This window comes from Convolutriloba macropyga, chromosome 6 (assembly GCF_964194025.1).
Source record: "Convolutriloba macropyga chromosome 6, txConMacr16.3, whole genome shotgun sequence".
NCBI lineage: Eukaryota > Metazoa > Xenacoelomorpha > Acoela > Convolutidae > Convolutriloba > Convolutriloba macropyga.
Genome location: NC_134473.1, coordinates 58,916,046 through 58,930,836, shown reverse-complemented (window position 1 = coordinate 58,930,836; position 14,791 = coordinate 58,916,046). Strand labels below are relative to the sequence as shown.

General features: G+C 33.1%; 1 protein-coding gene across 1 annotated transcript in view; it reads right to left on the bottom strand.

The window, feature by feature from the left end:
- Positions 1-1,645: 1,645 nt before the first annotated feature.
- The window catches only part of LOC142341085 (uncharacterized), a 59,526-nt gene continuing 46,380 nt past the window's right edge, over positions 1,646-14,791 (bottom strand). Inside the window, exons 2-3 of the mRNA XM_075391948.1 lie at positions 10,281-10,432; positions 1,646-1,861 (exon numbers count right to left, since the gene is read on the bottom strand). Of these exons, the coding sequence (XP_075248063.1) occupies positions 1,742-1,861; positions 10,281-10,432 (272 nt within the window). The 3' untranslated portion in view covers positions 1,646-1,741. The remainder of the gene's footprint in view (positions 1,862-10,280; positions 10,433-14,791) is intronic.

The following is a 14,791-nucleotide window of genomic DNA, read 5'->3' as shown; positions in this document are numbered from 1 at the left end:
GACGTCAAATATGGCAAAAATCAAAATTTAATTTACTTTTTTCTTGTGAAAAATCCGTGTCAAAGCCAGCTAAGTCATAACGATTTCTTCAAAAACATTAAGTTCTGTGACAACAATCCCTTTTTAAAACGTTTTTTTAACACCAATAAAGTCATATTTCACCTGTAATTGACGAGACTAGGTCACAAAAAGAATGTTGAAAGAACAAAACTGCGTAGTTTAAAAGAGTTTATTTTTCTTCGGAAAACAATTGTTTTTAAAGTCATGAAAGTCATTAGCTATCTTTTAATATCAGAATATTGGTTCTTCTATTTTTCCATAAAAACCAATGAAACTTGTCAATATACAGAAAATTTCTTACGACTAAAACGACAAAATAAAAAAACGGCAATTGAAGATAAAATTAAAAATTTCAGCTAAGTTTTACAATAAAGTAATGTCGAAGTGGTTAAAAACATAATCTATATCTTTCAAGATTTTAATTTGTTCAGTTTTGTTTGATTTTCAACGCCAGTAATGTGATATGTGGACTTTCAATAGGCTAATATTGGGACAAAACTAGAAATCGTGAAAAAAGGGCAAATATCTAGAAATAAAAAAAAAAACATGAATTCTAGTAGTATCAAAGCCAGAAAACCATAATTTAAGGCTTATAACCATAATTGAGATTTTTGAATTTTAAATTAGTAGAAAGAAGAAGCATTCTTACTTTGCTGACTCTAAGCTTAAATTTAATCAAATTAAAAGAGATCAATGAGAGGAAAAGTTCAATAAGCCATTATTTAATTAAAAATCATTTTTTTTATAACTGAAAACGACCATAAGCTTTCAAATAAAACACTAGAAGCATGATTTTGGAGCTGCTCAGGAAGCTAATTGGACGTTTCACTACTGAGCTTTTATTTGAAGTGTTCTGTTCTTTAATTAATTTTAAAAAGACCGACTGATTACAATCGGAATTCTTTTCCGATTGTAACAGTCCAAGATTGGTCCATTAGAAACACTTAATGTTTCAAATGTTATAGATATAGTTACTTTGTTAGTTAAAAACTAAAAATAGATGCTGCGTTTTTGATAATCAACGAGTATAATTAGAAAAAAACGGCAAAGTTTTAATTAGAGATCTCTCAACGGAAGTTGAAGTAGGAGTAGCCACCTATTGAGTCTACAAAGATTATTTTGGTAGTGTTTGGGGTTGTACTTTAGGAAAATTTAATCAAAGTAGACTGAAGAAATTGACTTTATGCTGTTTTTGATGAAAAAGTCTGAATTTTGTAATATTTAGTCAGAATTTTCGACAAAAAAATTTATATAAAAAACAGTCGACAATATTATATTATATTTTTTAAATTTCAACAAATTTTTGCAAAATTGACAAATTTTTAGGCAAAAAGTCGGCAAGATGTGAAAAAAACAACGGAATTCACTCTACTTTTCTCAGAAGCTCAAACCTCGATAACTCCTAAAAAAAACGAAAATAAAAAAACCTTTTTAACTTGATATTCTGCGCTGGACAAGCTTAGCTTTCTAATGATACCAGTCTCATCTCTCTACGATGATTATATCGATCGGCGAAAATTGTCTGAACAAAAAAACCCATTTGAGTATATAGTTCCTTCCCCCTCAAGAGGGGTCGGAACAAATATTGGAATCAAATGTTAATTTTACAAGTAAATTGCTCCCAGATGTTTAATTGCACAAAATTAGTCAGTTTGCTGTGTTTGATTATTTGCATCTTCTGTTATTTGGCTAAACAGTGTCGGGAGGAGGAGAAAGGCATGAAATATTTGCACTGCAGACCCTCGCAACAACTTCTGCCGTTTCCACATGAAGACTGTTTCTTGCCACAAGATCTGTTGAACTGAAACAAACTTGACATACTTGAATTCATAAAACAGTTCGGCGACCCATACCAAAACTGAAGATAACAAACAAATTTACTTTTGCATACCAAAGTCTTTATCGCCTGGGTAGTTCTGATCATACAACAGTTCGGTCTGGAAGGGCCTGGTAATAAACAATTTTTGATTGAGGACCTCGACCAGAGTATACATTTCGAGATTAGTCTTTATCAATCTTCACCGACTGTTCCAATGCGAACAATGCCAAAAAAACGCTGAAACAAGCCAGAGCACTCCTTCCGTATCGCAATTTTGAACTGCTTAGGAATGACATCAAAGTCGAATGTACAGCATTCTATTGGTGTAATTTATGCTCATCTGTGTTCTGTCTAACTGTTATGAACGGTATAAATTCACAATTTGAATCACCATTGTTCCCAAATCAGATTCCCAAATAATCAACAGCGTTTTTGATCTCTCCGCCACTGCTTCTGTACTTGAACAAACTCTTTTCTTTAAATCAATATCATCCCTCTTCCGGAGAGGAAGAAGTTTCCAAGGGTTGCGCCATCTCATTGAGCGAAACCTTTTTAGTGGTAATCTAAAGTTCCTTGAATTTCCTGTTTATTGGTTCAGTTAGGCGTTGGAAGTAATTGTCTCCTCTTGATGAAAAACTAAATCAAAAGCCCACAGCTAGTTGGATGAAAACTGGATTTCATACCCAAAATTCAGGTACTTGATTATTTGGTTATAAAGGAGAAACTCTCATTTTTATCGTGTTGGCTGAGCATTTAACTTGTCACACAGGAGGAGTTACCAATTAACGACTGTTGCTACTGCTGCTTGTTCACAGGTTTGCCTTGCCGCAAGTCAAGCTATCCAATTCAAATTTTTCCGACTGTTTCTGATAAACTACCAAAGTATTCTAATCCCAACTATGTGAGCTGAATACCCAATTTTTTTTTCTTTTGACATGAATGTCCACGTTTCTGCTCCTTCTATGACTTAGAGACCAGGTTTGCTAGTTCCTACTATCTTATGCTTGTAAACAAGATATTAAAAGATTTGCGAGGAAAAAGAAATATATTACATATTTGATATCGAATATCGATAGTGACGAACTATCAGTTGTCACAATATACCATTATGAAACAAGGCATTGATTGCCCAAATTATGAAGTGTGCCCGACTAAGAGTAGAAATAAATGTATCATTATTACTCATCTAAACATCTGCTCTGCTATTTGAAGATGGCCTCCCAGGTTGAGGTGCCAGACCGAAAGTCCATATGTCCAGACCGCCCCAGACGGAAAGTGCCTATGTCCAGACCCTCCCAGACGAAAAGTGTCTATGTCCAGACTATCGTGCGTTCAAAATTTTTCGTGCGTTCATCGTGCGTTCAAAAGGTCTCATGTCCAGACTTTCGTGCGTTCCAAAGGAAAATTCGTGCGCTCCAAAATTGATAGTTTGTGCGTTCATGTCCAGACTATCGTGCGTTCAAAAGACCTTATGTCCAGCTGACATTTGTTTGACAAGAGGTGTGTGTCATGAGCTGGGATAAGTGCACCTGAGGATCAATTTTTTGATTAATGCAATGGCAGCAATAACAGAAGTGCTTCTTCCCTTTTGATTTTTCCCAGTTTAGGATTATTGCTAGTATCAAATTAATTAAAGTTTATCGAACCTTACGTTTAATTAGTTTTTGAAATATCTGAGTGGTTCATTTCTGCAACCAGTTTGTTGAAATATTGAGTTTTTCAAAACCAAAAGTGCTATTCCAATAAACGAAGCTGTCTTAATGACTTGAATTAAGCTCCAGTTTAGCATGGCAAATGTTTTCATTGCCAAAACTGTTTCTTAAATTTCTTTGATTAAACTAAGATTTCTTAGAATAAAAACAATCCATCTCAGAGAGTCAAAAGCAGAAAAGATTCTGTTCGAACCTTCTGATGGATAATTGAAATTTTCCGGTGTACCAAAGCAAATATATACACTCCCTGAAGCTTGATGTGGACCCTCATTTAATTCCGGATCTTTCCAGTAACATTTTAGCCTTGTTCAACCTTTTCTGTAAATAGAAGGCTGCAAAAGTGGGATCCCTTTGACACGCTTAAGTTGCTCAATTTTGTTAACAATACTATCTAGTTTGCGAAAACAACCAATGAACGACAGCGGTGTTAGCGTTTGATCTATCTGGGTACAAGCCAACATCTATACTCTGAAAAAGGCTGTCAGTGCGTCGCATTATATTGGCCCACGGAGCAATTCCATTCCTCATTAAGTTATCAATGCGGTATAAACATTTGCAGCTTAATGACAATTGCTTCTACTCTGAGCCATAATGATTAAAACATCTTCTTTTTGCACTTCTGGCAAGCCGCGGAATTTCAATTTTGACACGATATAAAATACTACGCTGCGAATAGCGAAAAATGAAGCCAGGATACAGTCGGCATCATTTTTTTGTTTTTGTTTTTGCAGAGAACAGGAAATTATTTTGCCAAAAATCTTAGAAACTTGGGGAAAAAAACTTGGAGAAAGTTCAGCAAAAAAAACTTTGACGCATGCGTTGAAATTATGAAACGAGTGATTTTTGTGTTGAGTGATTATACATACCATAATACACTATGGTAACAAAAAGCTATATACATAAAACAAATTTTTAAAAAGCGCCACATACATCAAATAATCCAACATTTTCATTTCAAATTAGTTCTCAAGTAACAAGTAAATACGTTTACGTTGTTAACTTTTTAAACATCACCTACATGGTTTGTACGAAATTTGCACACGTTTCCAACAGCATCTGAGTCAATTTACCGACAATTTGTCTTACAAAAGTTCCCGAAGAAATGTCTGTTTTTGTGATTTTTGCTTCAAAATTTTCAATAAATTTTCAATTGGATTCAGATTCGGACTATTTGATGACCGCCCCGATAACCACACCCTTGTTCATTGAAGAAATTGCGGATAATCTCTGGTTCATTCACAGAAAAACCACATTGCTGAGAAATAAGGTCAGGAAAATGCAATTGTTCAAATATACTAGAACCTTTAACTTGTTTAAATATCTCACAAACAGTTTTCAACCATCTTTTTTCTTCTACAACAAAACATAAGTGCTCGCTTGGTCCAAACTCTTTTGCGGTTTGCCATAAAATTTCAAGGAGCACGCAATATTCCTTCGCCAAAGACGCCGCGAGCCTATACATTTTTGGTATCATTTGCAAGCATCTTTTAAATAGATTTTGAATTTAAGCTGAGTTGCTTTTATTTTTGTCCATGAAAATGGACATTTCGAATCGCAAAAGCGTGGCAAACAATAAATATACAAAGAAAGTTAGCCATCTTTTCTGTTTACGCAGAGAGAATGATAATGAAATTGCAATTGAAACTTCAAGATTTCACGCATTTGCTCATGCCTTGGGGTAAGTTAAACGTTATCAGCAAAAGTAGCACTTAAGGAGCCAAAATCGCACTGAACGTAGCTTTTTGGTGGCATAGTATATAAAGCCAAATTTATCGAGGGTTTAAATGATCTTAGTTGAAATTAGAGATATTTCTCCAATACGTGCTTTTTGTATTGTTTTTGGCAAAAGAAAAAATTTCCTTCAAAAGCACCTAAATGCTTTTGTTCTATGTAAGAAAAGACCTAAAACTTCTAAAACTGAATTTGGATCAAATCAAATTTTTTGCACCTCCACTGGTTGGCATTGGGAAAAACATACATTTCGACTACTTTAGGTTTAAATGTATCACGGCCATGGGGAAACTCCTCCCATAATTAGACGATAGTGTCATCGGAATTGGATAAACTATATGATATAACCTTGAACTGGGTCAATACAAAAATCTATTTTGCAATCCTACCAGCATAATATCAGATTCACTATATGCAATTTATGAACCTTCAAAGTTGAAGACAAAACCTTTGTTACATTATGATATCATTATGCTCCTATTTCGGTAGCTTGATTGAGAACCGGGGGGCAAGGTGGTCATTTGACTGAACAAAAGGTGGAAACTTGAATCAGAGTATGCAAAGTATATTAAAAACTGATGCAGAATTTTGACCTTGAAAGTGATCAACTAATTAATTTCAATTTTTTAAAAACATTTCCTCTTATTTTCAGAAAGCTATTTTAAAATTGAGACGTCATTTTTTGCAACCATCCTCATTAATTTAACTTTAAATGAAAGAAAGTTAACTTAATTATATCAGGGGGTATTTGAGTTTGCATGGCGCCATATATTACAAAACATTGGTATTCTAACAAAATTTTGAATGAGGTTTGTATACAATTCACAAAACTCATAGCAGCTAAGTTGAGCCTTAGCCTAAACAAATCTTGAAAAAATTAGACGGACAAATGAAGCAACACTACTTCAGGCTGCACAATATAATATTTATAGACTGGGCGTGAGTTTGTGATTGTCAGAGTTAGAAAAACTTATTTAAAGAAATTAAAACAAAATTTAAAAAAGAAAATTAAATCAGAAAAACAGAACAAAAATTAAACATAAGCGTATAAAATATGATTTTTTTTGTTTTCTGTAAGCCTATGTAAAAAATTGGTGTCCTATATGACAAAACATTTGGCAGCAATTTTAATTGTTTTAAGTAAATAACAATTTTCAGTAATTTTGTTTTACTAATGAATCAGTTCACTGGAATATTTCAAAGGGATGGCAATGAGTTTGTGTTCTTAATGACAAGTAAAAAAATTTTTGAGCAAATTTATGAGGGTTTATGGCGGTGCCAGGACAGTTGATCGTAGGACAACAGATCGAAAGCGAAAAATGAGGTAATCGATCGAAAAAAAAAATTTTCAATTTGCGCTTTGACCTATCAGATTTAAGCGCTCACTTTTGATGCAGCACATAAAATTATCGGTCCTGATCTTTTTCCGATTGTGATAGATTCATATCAAGCCCCTAAGGCATGGGAAGATACGGTATTGTTATACCAGTTCGGAAATAACGTTGAACTTGAACCAATGAGAATAGAGAAAACTTTTTGATATATTTTCTCAATTTTTCAGTTTTTGATCTATGGTGCTGGGACAATAGATCGAAAGGCAATAGATTGAAAGCAAAAATTGGCAATATATGATAACTCAATTTGCGTATTGGCCAGTCAGATTTCAGCCCTCCATTTTTATACAGCTCATAGCATGTTCTATCGTGATGTTTTGATCGGTTGTGTTAGATTCATATCAAGTCCCACGGGCCGCTAAGGCATGGCAAGATAAGGTAATGATTTGTCACCCAACGAGTCATGTAATGAATTTCAGCCAACGAGAATAGAGATTAATTTTCAATCTATTGACCAACGTTTCTGTAATAGGGCAATATATCGAAATGCAATAGATCGAAAGCTAAAAGTGAGACCTTAGATCGCAAACATAAAAACTCAAAGATTTAAGTGCTCAGTTTTTACACATTGTACAACATGCTCTGATTTGAATTTTTTTCGGTTGTCATAGACTCATATTAAGTCCCACGTGCTGCTAATGCATGACCATGACCCGTCAAGCATGACCAGATGCGTTAATTCTATGCCAGCTCGGAAAAAGAGCCTAATGTCAGCCAATGAGTATAAAGGTTTTTTTGGCCTTTTGCCCCATTTTTCTGTTTTCGATTGTCCATTTGAGCTATTGTCCGGTCAACCTTTTTGATCTATTATTCGGTCACCGTTTACGGCATATATGTTGTTTGCACAGTGGTTATAAACTTTTTCATATTGATTTCAAAATTTTTTTTCCAAATTAAACATTCCGTTTATCAATTAAGAAGAATTATATCAATCAAGCAAAATGTTGAGCGTTTCTGCTGTTCGTAGAATATATGGGGAAAGCAAAAAACCTACCAAAAATTAAGTCTCAGATACACTCAGATTCATATATATTCGAACTTTTGCAGATATATTATACAAAAACAACAAATTTATCTAAGCTAAGTATCTCGATTGTTTGAGGAAATCACAACAAAACTGCAGGGACACTAATCAGTTTTGAAAAAAAAAGGCAAGATTTTTTAATTTCAGTTTGTACAGCCTCAAAAGCAAGACAAAAATTGAAAATTTTTATAGCGGATGTGATGTTTTTCCTTCTAAAAACAAGTCGAATTAAAGCCGCTGTTTGTCAGAATTTTTTTAAAAATTGTTTTATCGTTTGTACGCTTTTCAAAGTGCTTAATCTTGCTAAATAAAGCTTGTCAGCTCCAATTAGTCATTTAACAAAAACTATTTGCAAAAAAGGCTTAATTTGCTTTAAATGGTCAACTTCAGTAAAACTCTAAAAATAGAGTGAATTTTGATCAAAGGTTTTTTACATTGTTCCAATTTAAATAATCACCCGAACAAATTTATCTTTGGAGTGAACTAACGAGATTTGCAACCAAGTACTGTTAAAAGTCGTGACAAACTTGAAATTTTGAAAAGAAACTAGATAGACGAAATTTTACTCCCTCGTAAGACAATTGATCCTGTCATGCGTACCTACAACTTTTCGATAAAAACACATTCTGCCGAAGCCATAGTATCATCAGACGAAAGATGAAAAATGCAAAATAGTGAAAGAGAATAGTGTTTAGTTCAACAAAAAGTTGATGACATCTATCAATAATGAAAATGAAAAATAATTTCACAAAAAGAATAACAAGAAAAACAAAGTTAAAGTACTTTTATATTTTAAAAAAATCATATTCCATGTAGAAAAAAAACCATTAGCTATAAACTGAAATCGTTGAAGAAGCCCATATTTACCTCCGTAAGAGGCCATTGGGACTTGTTGTTATGAAGAGGCAACAAATGGAAGGAAAAATAAAAAAAAATGAACTAAATTTTGCGAGAAAACGGCGTCGAATTGTACTTTTCGTACGGTGTCAAAATTGTACTTTTTCCAACGACAATTGACTTGGACCTGTCTTTTTGTGATAATGTGACAAGGTATCAAAATTGACAAAAGGCAACTTAAAAAAACTGTATGAAAATTCGTAGTATCAAAGCCCTAAAACCTTGACCTTTGCCATAAAACAGCTATAAAGACTTTTTTGATAGACTAGAAAAAAAATTTTGGCTTGTCTTTTCTGATACTAATCTACAAAATGCGAGAAATGAAATTCAAAAAACCTGGCAAAGTAAAAAAAACTCACTGATAACTTCGAAAAGCAAATAAAACAAGGTAATAAGAGCCATTAGCTATTAAATGAAAGTATTGAATATGTTTGTAAGTATTGAATAATAGGAAACCAACAGAATCATTGATTAGCGAGATCAAGTGAGAAGCCTGCAAGAAGGACAACATTTTCAGGCAAAACAATAGAATTCAATTTAAATTTACAAAAACAATTTGTCGAAGCGATAAAAATCAGAACTTTTTCTTTGAAAACGTAAAATTTCTGCCACTTGCCTCAGTTTCCCATAAAGAATATAAATAATTAAGTTGATATTTGAAATCATTCTCCTTTGCAATTAACATAAAAATGACAAAAATCGAGATTAACTTGAAATGGAAAGCGCACCAGTACAGTCAGAATAACTTTTGATTGTAATAATAATCATGAGACCAAAAATAGCCTTTCTATTGCTAAAAGTCCAAAAATACACGTAACAATTCTAATTATTAGCATTTTTTTGGATAAAAAATCTCCAATAATTCAGGAATAAATGATGCATTTTGGATCATTATTAAGTTAAGTTAGGGAAAATGGTCGACTTTAATTCCAGAAAACTCTCATAGAAAATGGAAGTATAATTATTCCTCGTTTACAAAAAATGTTTCGCCAGTTTTTAGGTCTCTACGCCAGATAATCTAACAAAATTGGCTAAAAGAGCTTCTGTGCTGATATTTTTGATGAAAATACTGAATTAGAAAAAAACGGATCAGATAGTTCAGCGACTCTGACTTTTTGAAGGTAAAACCAATAACACTACTTTAAACAACTTTAACATATTTTCGAATGGTTTGAGGAATTGTGAGCAAAAATTAGATAAATGTGAACAATAACGCCGGAAATCATTCGAATGTTAGCATTAGTTTAAACCTTGATAACGCCTTTGTCAATAAAATTCTAGAATTGACCTGCTAAACTGACTGAACAAGAAAAACTAGTTCAGCATTTAGGTCATCCCCCACAAATGTGAGGTCTGAATAAAGATAACTTTATTAATATATCGTTAAACCTAGCCTATATTCGATTGTGAGGCTAGGCCAAATGTGATAGAAAATAAAATCTGGGTCTTTATGTTGAATATAGGTTGATTGTATGCGCATCACAGTGTTCAAGTCCTCAACCAATCATATTTGTTAAATTTTTTATATTTTTATATATTAAATTTTTAGAATTAAATATCGACACTTGCCAGTGTCGATATTGGATGATTGAGCTCAATTTGGGCACATTGTACAAAAGAAAAGTAGTTGTTTGCAATCTCACCTTAAACCAAAAAATTCGCTTCTCTTGGTTTGATTGCTGATACTTTTTCGTTGCTGTGTGTGTCCATTCTGTGTCCCATTTTGAACTCACCCTGGGCTCTTCAGCTGCTGTACTCGTTGGTGTCGAGGCACTTTGGATTACGCTGGGTTTACCTGAAAGATCTCCTCGGTGCATACGTTTTCCATGTATATGTTAGAACAAAATCTTAGTTGCTCGAGGGACATAATTTTGTTCTAACGTATTTAGAGAACTAAAGGGCGCGAAAATGTTGAAATTCATTTAAAATTTTAGTTAACAGTACCATTTTGTAGATAAGTGAAAGAAAAGTTCTCTTTTTAAAAATATATAGAGGAGTTTAAATAAACAATACTTCTCCATCTCCGATAGCGTAGCAGCCGATTATGCATAGTGGTTTGATTCAAGTGTCAAAACTTAAATTTCTAACTCAGTCAATTTTGCCCTAAATTAGGACACTAACTTTTGAAAAAAGATAGAGTTACTTTTTTAAGAGAACTTAGTATGATAGGTTGAACTTAGAGTCTAAGTTCAACCTATCATACTAAGTTCTCTGCCTCTAGTTTTTATGGAACGATTAAACCGTACCCTTGGCTCTCAAAAAGTTATGCTTCTTTCCGACAAAGTTTTAGCAACTCTAGCCCAGCAATATAATGTTTTGTTTGTGTAAGAATTTAGGGCTTTTTTATTTTTTCACCTTGTTTCGAGAACTTAGAGAGTAAAATGCTGTTGTAATATCTTGCAACTTTCGTCCATTATTCTCAAATTTACTCGTTTGATTTTAATGGCATCACTTCAAGATAATAGCACCGTAGGTATAAGTGTCACGATTATTACTATTTACGTCTAAATATTCTGCTGGTTTCCACGTCCCATTATTTCTTCGATCCGCTTGTTTTAATCAATTTTCGTGATTTTCATTGAATTTTAGATTGCATACCATATAACGACAGGATAAAACTTCAGAGAGCAATAACTGGGATGGAAATTTCAGCGACATTACGGGCGTCTACCCGTACCGAATTTTGGAGTAAGTCCACTCGTTTTTATTACCAGATTTTACGTTTCCTATGTTAATGTATTGTGCGTGAGAAACAAATTTTTGAACTTTGCGGACGAAAAAGCGGAAATTCCATTCGGTGTTTTCACTTTTAAACTGGAAGTTGAATAGTGAAAATTTGCTTTCCACCGCAAAATACGTTTGACGGAAGCGCGTTAAGCAAAGAATTTTACGGCAGTTTTATTACAGTATATTCCCTCATTTTAGTAATCTTAAAACATTAAATCGTAAAATTGAGCGACAAAAGGATTAAAAGGATTAATAATTGTGAAATGCCCTTACTGCCAAAAATAAGTACTTTTCACATTTATTTGATCGCATTTTTCCTTTTAAGGCTCTCAATTACTTTGAGAAAGCCCCCTTCACAAAATTTCAGCGGTTTCCGCATTGAACGGAAGTTGGCCCTTGAAAACCAAGCCACATTCTTGCGAAGCAGATTTTTTTCGGTACGGTTAGACGCTTGTAATGCGTCCTTTTATTTGTGCTCCTAAAATATATTAGTATCAGCCGTACTTCTAGAAATAGATATGAGAGTATTTCTGAATTTATGAATAACTAGCTCTTAGAATGTCCTTCTTATTGTTTTTTCCAGCAAATGAGTTCATTGGTTATATCGTAAACACTTTTTTTCGCTTTCAGTCGAGGTTCAATTAATTCGTTCGGCTTATTGTTGATATGCATACTGCCGCCTGTCTTAAGCCGAATTATTTGTAATCTTCAATCACTCTTCAGTAGTTTTAACTTCTAATACAACCTATTCTGACAGAAGGATTATGAATGACAAATTTATGTACCACTATTAGCCCGAGAGTTTAGATTGATATTGTCCATATGCAGTTGGAAATGTTTTTCAGTTTAAAGAAGCATTATGTCCGATTAATCTCGCGTTCAGACAGATGTTATTCCCTCAATAAAATTAGGAAGCACTTTTGTATCTTTTTTAATAAAAGGACTCTTAACTGTCACAACCTCTATCACAACTCAGCAACTTGCGAAGAGTAAAGCAAAAAAAAAAGAAATTATTCTTGAATCAAACATGTAATTTTCATGACTATAGCTAAAGCTTAAAAATTTTTAGGTCTGGCCATAAGAGTCAAACTATATGGTATCACTTAAGATTTTTAAAAAATCGGATAATTCATTTTTGACTTTTCTTTTTTATAGCCAAAGGTAGGGCAAATTGTTCTCAGCTTTCTGCTTAATGAAATATTATTCTACTCCTTCCGTGAACCGGGGAACATCATGTTTGAAATATTTGCAGGAAAATTGAGACGAAAATTTATGCACCGAGATCTGTTCATCGGAAAAGATCATAGGAGAGCAAACGGCATTGTTGAGGAAAATATTCAGCCAAATCGAGTTGAAAGATAATTATTAAAATCCAAAACTTTAAGGCGGTTTTTCAAATTTTTTCAGTACTCTTTATCTGATATATAGTACAGCGTCTCTTGATTTTTCGATTTAATAACAAAAATGTTTCACGTTCAGCAGCGTGTTTTGACTGACATAGTCCACCATATGGATAAGGATAATTGTTCCAAGGATTAGGAATTTTGTAAAAAAAAATATGTGTGAGGTACTATGCTTCCATCCTGGCTCCATACAAAAAATATTATTTCACTGCGCAGGAACTTTTGTTCATCTCTCATTTGGACTCTCCATGGAATAGCTTCATCAATCGATGGACAATTGGCATTTCAAGTATTTAACGTTTGTTGATCCAACCCACATAGTGGGGGAGGAACTACATACTCAAATGGTCTTTTTTCTTCAGTCAAATCTGGCCGATTCATGTAATCGTCGTAAAAAATCGAGAGGTATATCATTAGAAAGCTCTTCCAGCATAGAATTTAAAAATAAAAAGATTTTTTTAATTCTCTTTTTTTTCGAGGATTTAGCAACCTTTAATATTTGGTTTATATTTCACATTTGGGTGTAACTTTATTCACCTTTAGCGTCCTTTTTGATCAAATTTAGAACTTTGTATCAAAAGTTAAATAAAATTTGTTTTTTACGATAAAATATGGATTAATTTGGTGTTCCTACAAGAAAAGCAGCCATAAAAAAACTAGTTGTGGTTTCATTCGGATGTTCACAAGGTAAAAGATTCGAATTTTTTTGAGGAGCTGATTTTTGAAAAAAATTTTTTAAAAATTTTTTTGGTTTTCTTGAAGTCAATCAAAACAAAATCTCTTTTCACATCAAATATTCATTAATGATGAAACTCATTTAGAATCAAACGAGGCACAATGAACAATAAGTTTGTTTCAGGGAATCATAGCTCATGATTTTTACTGCTTCAAAAAAATTGTTTTCCTATTTTATAATGAGTTTTGTTTTTTACCCACATTTGTTGCTTTTTGTAGTCCTATAGCTTAATCTTGCTGACAGAAAATGCAATTGTTGTCCCAAAGAAGATTAAAGTAATTTATTTATTGCGTTGACTGCATACTTAATGGTTGTTGTTAAGACTTCGAATCTTTTTTTTTTTCAAAAAAACCCTTCCTGCTCTTTGTGAATTACTTTTTCAAAATACCTCAGTTCTTTAAAATTGTGGGCTCACATTTTAATCGGACCAAATAGGCCTAAAGACATTAGAAAAACAGCCAGGTCAGCGGTTTTATCCCTTATTGTTTTATGATTGGTTTATGACTTTATCGTTTTGAATTTTCATAATTCTTCAAAAGTTTGGTTCTCTTATTGATTTTCTTTCACGTTATAATAATGAAAGTTCCCATTGGCAATGAAAAACGTTTTAGGTGACCACAAAAAATTTATCAGCCAATAGCTGTTTATGGATTCAAAGCCTTGACAGTTTCTTGCACTTTTTGTTTAAAATGAACAGAGATATATGAACAGAGATAGAACGAGATTAAATGAACAATAATTTTTTTCAAGAAATCATCGCTCATGGTTTGTACGGCTTCAAAAAAGTGTTTTCCTAATGTTTGTTTGTTGAACGTTTGTTTTTTCCCAATTTGTTGTCTTTTTGTAGTCCTATGGCTTAATCTTGTTGACAAAAAATGCAATTGGTCTCCCAAAGAGGAATAAAATAACCTATCTGTTGCATTGAATGCATACTTAATGGTTGCTAATACTTTGAATCTATTCATTCAAAAAAATTTAACTGGCCTTTGTAATTTACTTATTGGAAATATCTCAGTTCTAAAAAATTGTTGGCTCCCATTATAATCAGAACTGTTAGGCCTAAAAATGAATAGAAAATTAGTATGGTCGAATAACTCCATCAATCTTTGGACATTTGGCATTTCAAGTATTTAACGTTTCTTGATCCGACCCACATAGTGGAGGAGGAACTACATACTCAAATTGTCTGTTTTCTTCTGTCAATTCTGGTCGATCCATATAATCATCGTTAAAATTCGAGAGTTATATCTTTAAAAATGTCTTCCAGCATAGAAGTTAAAAAAAGGTT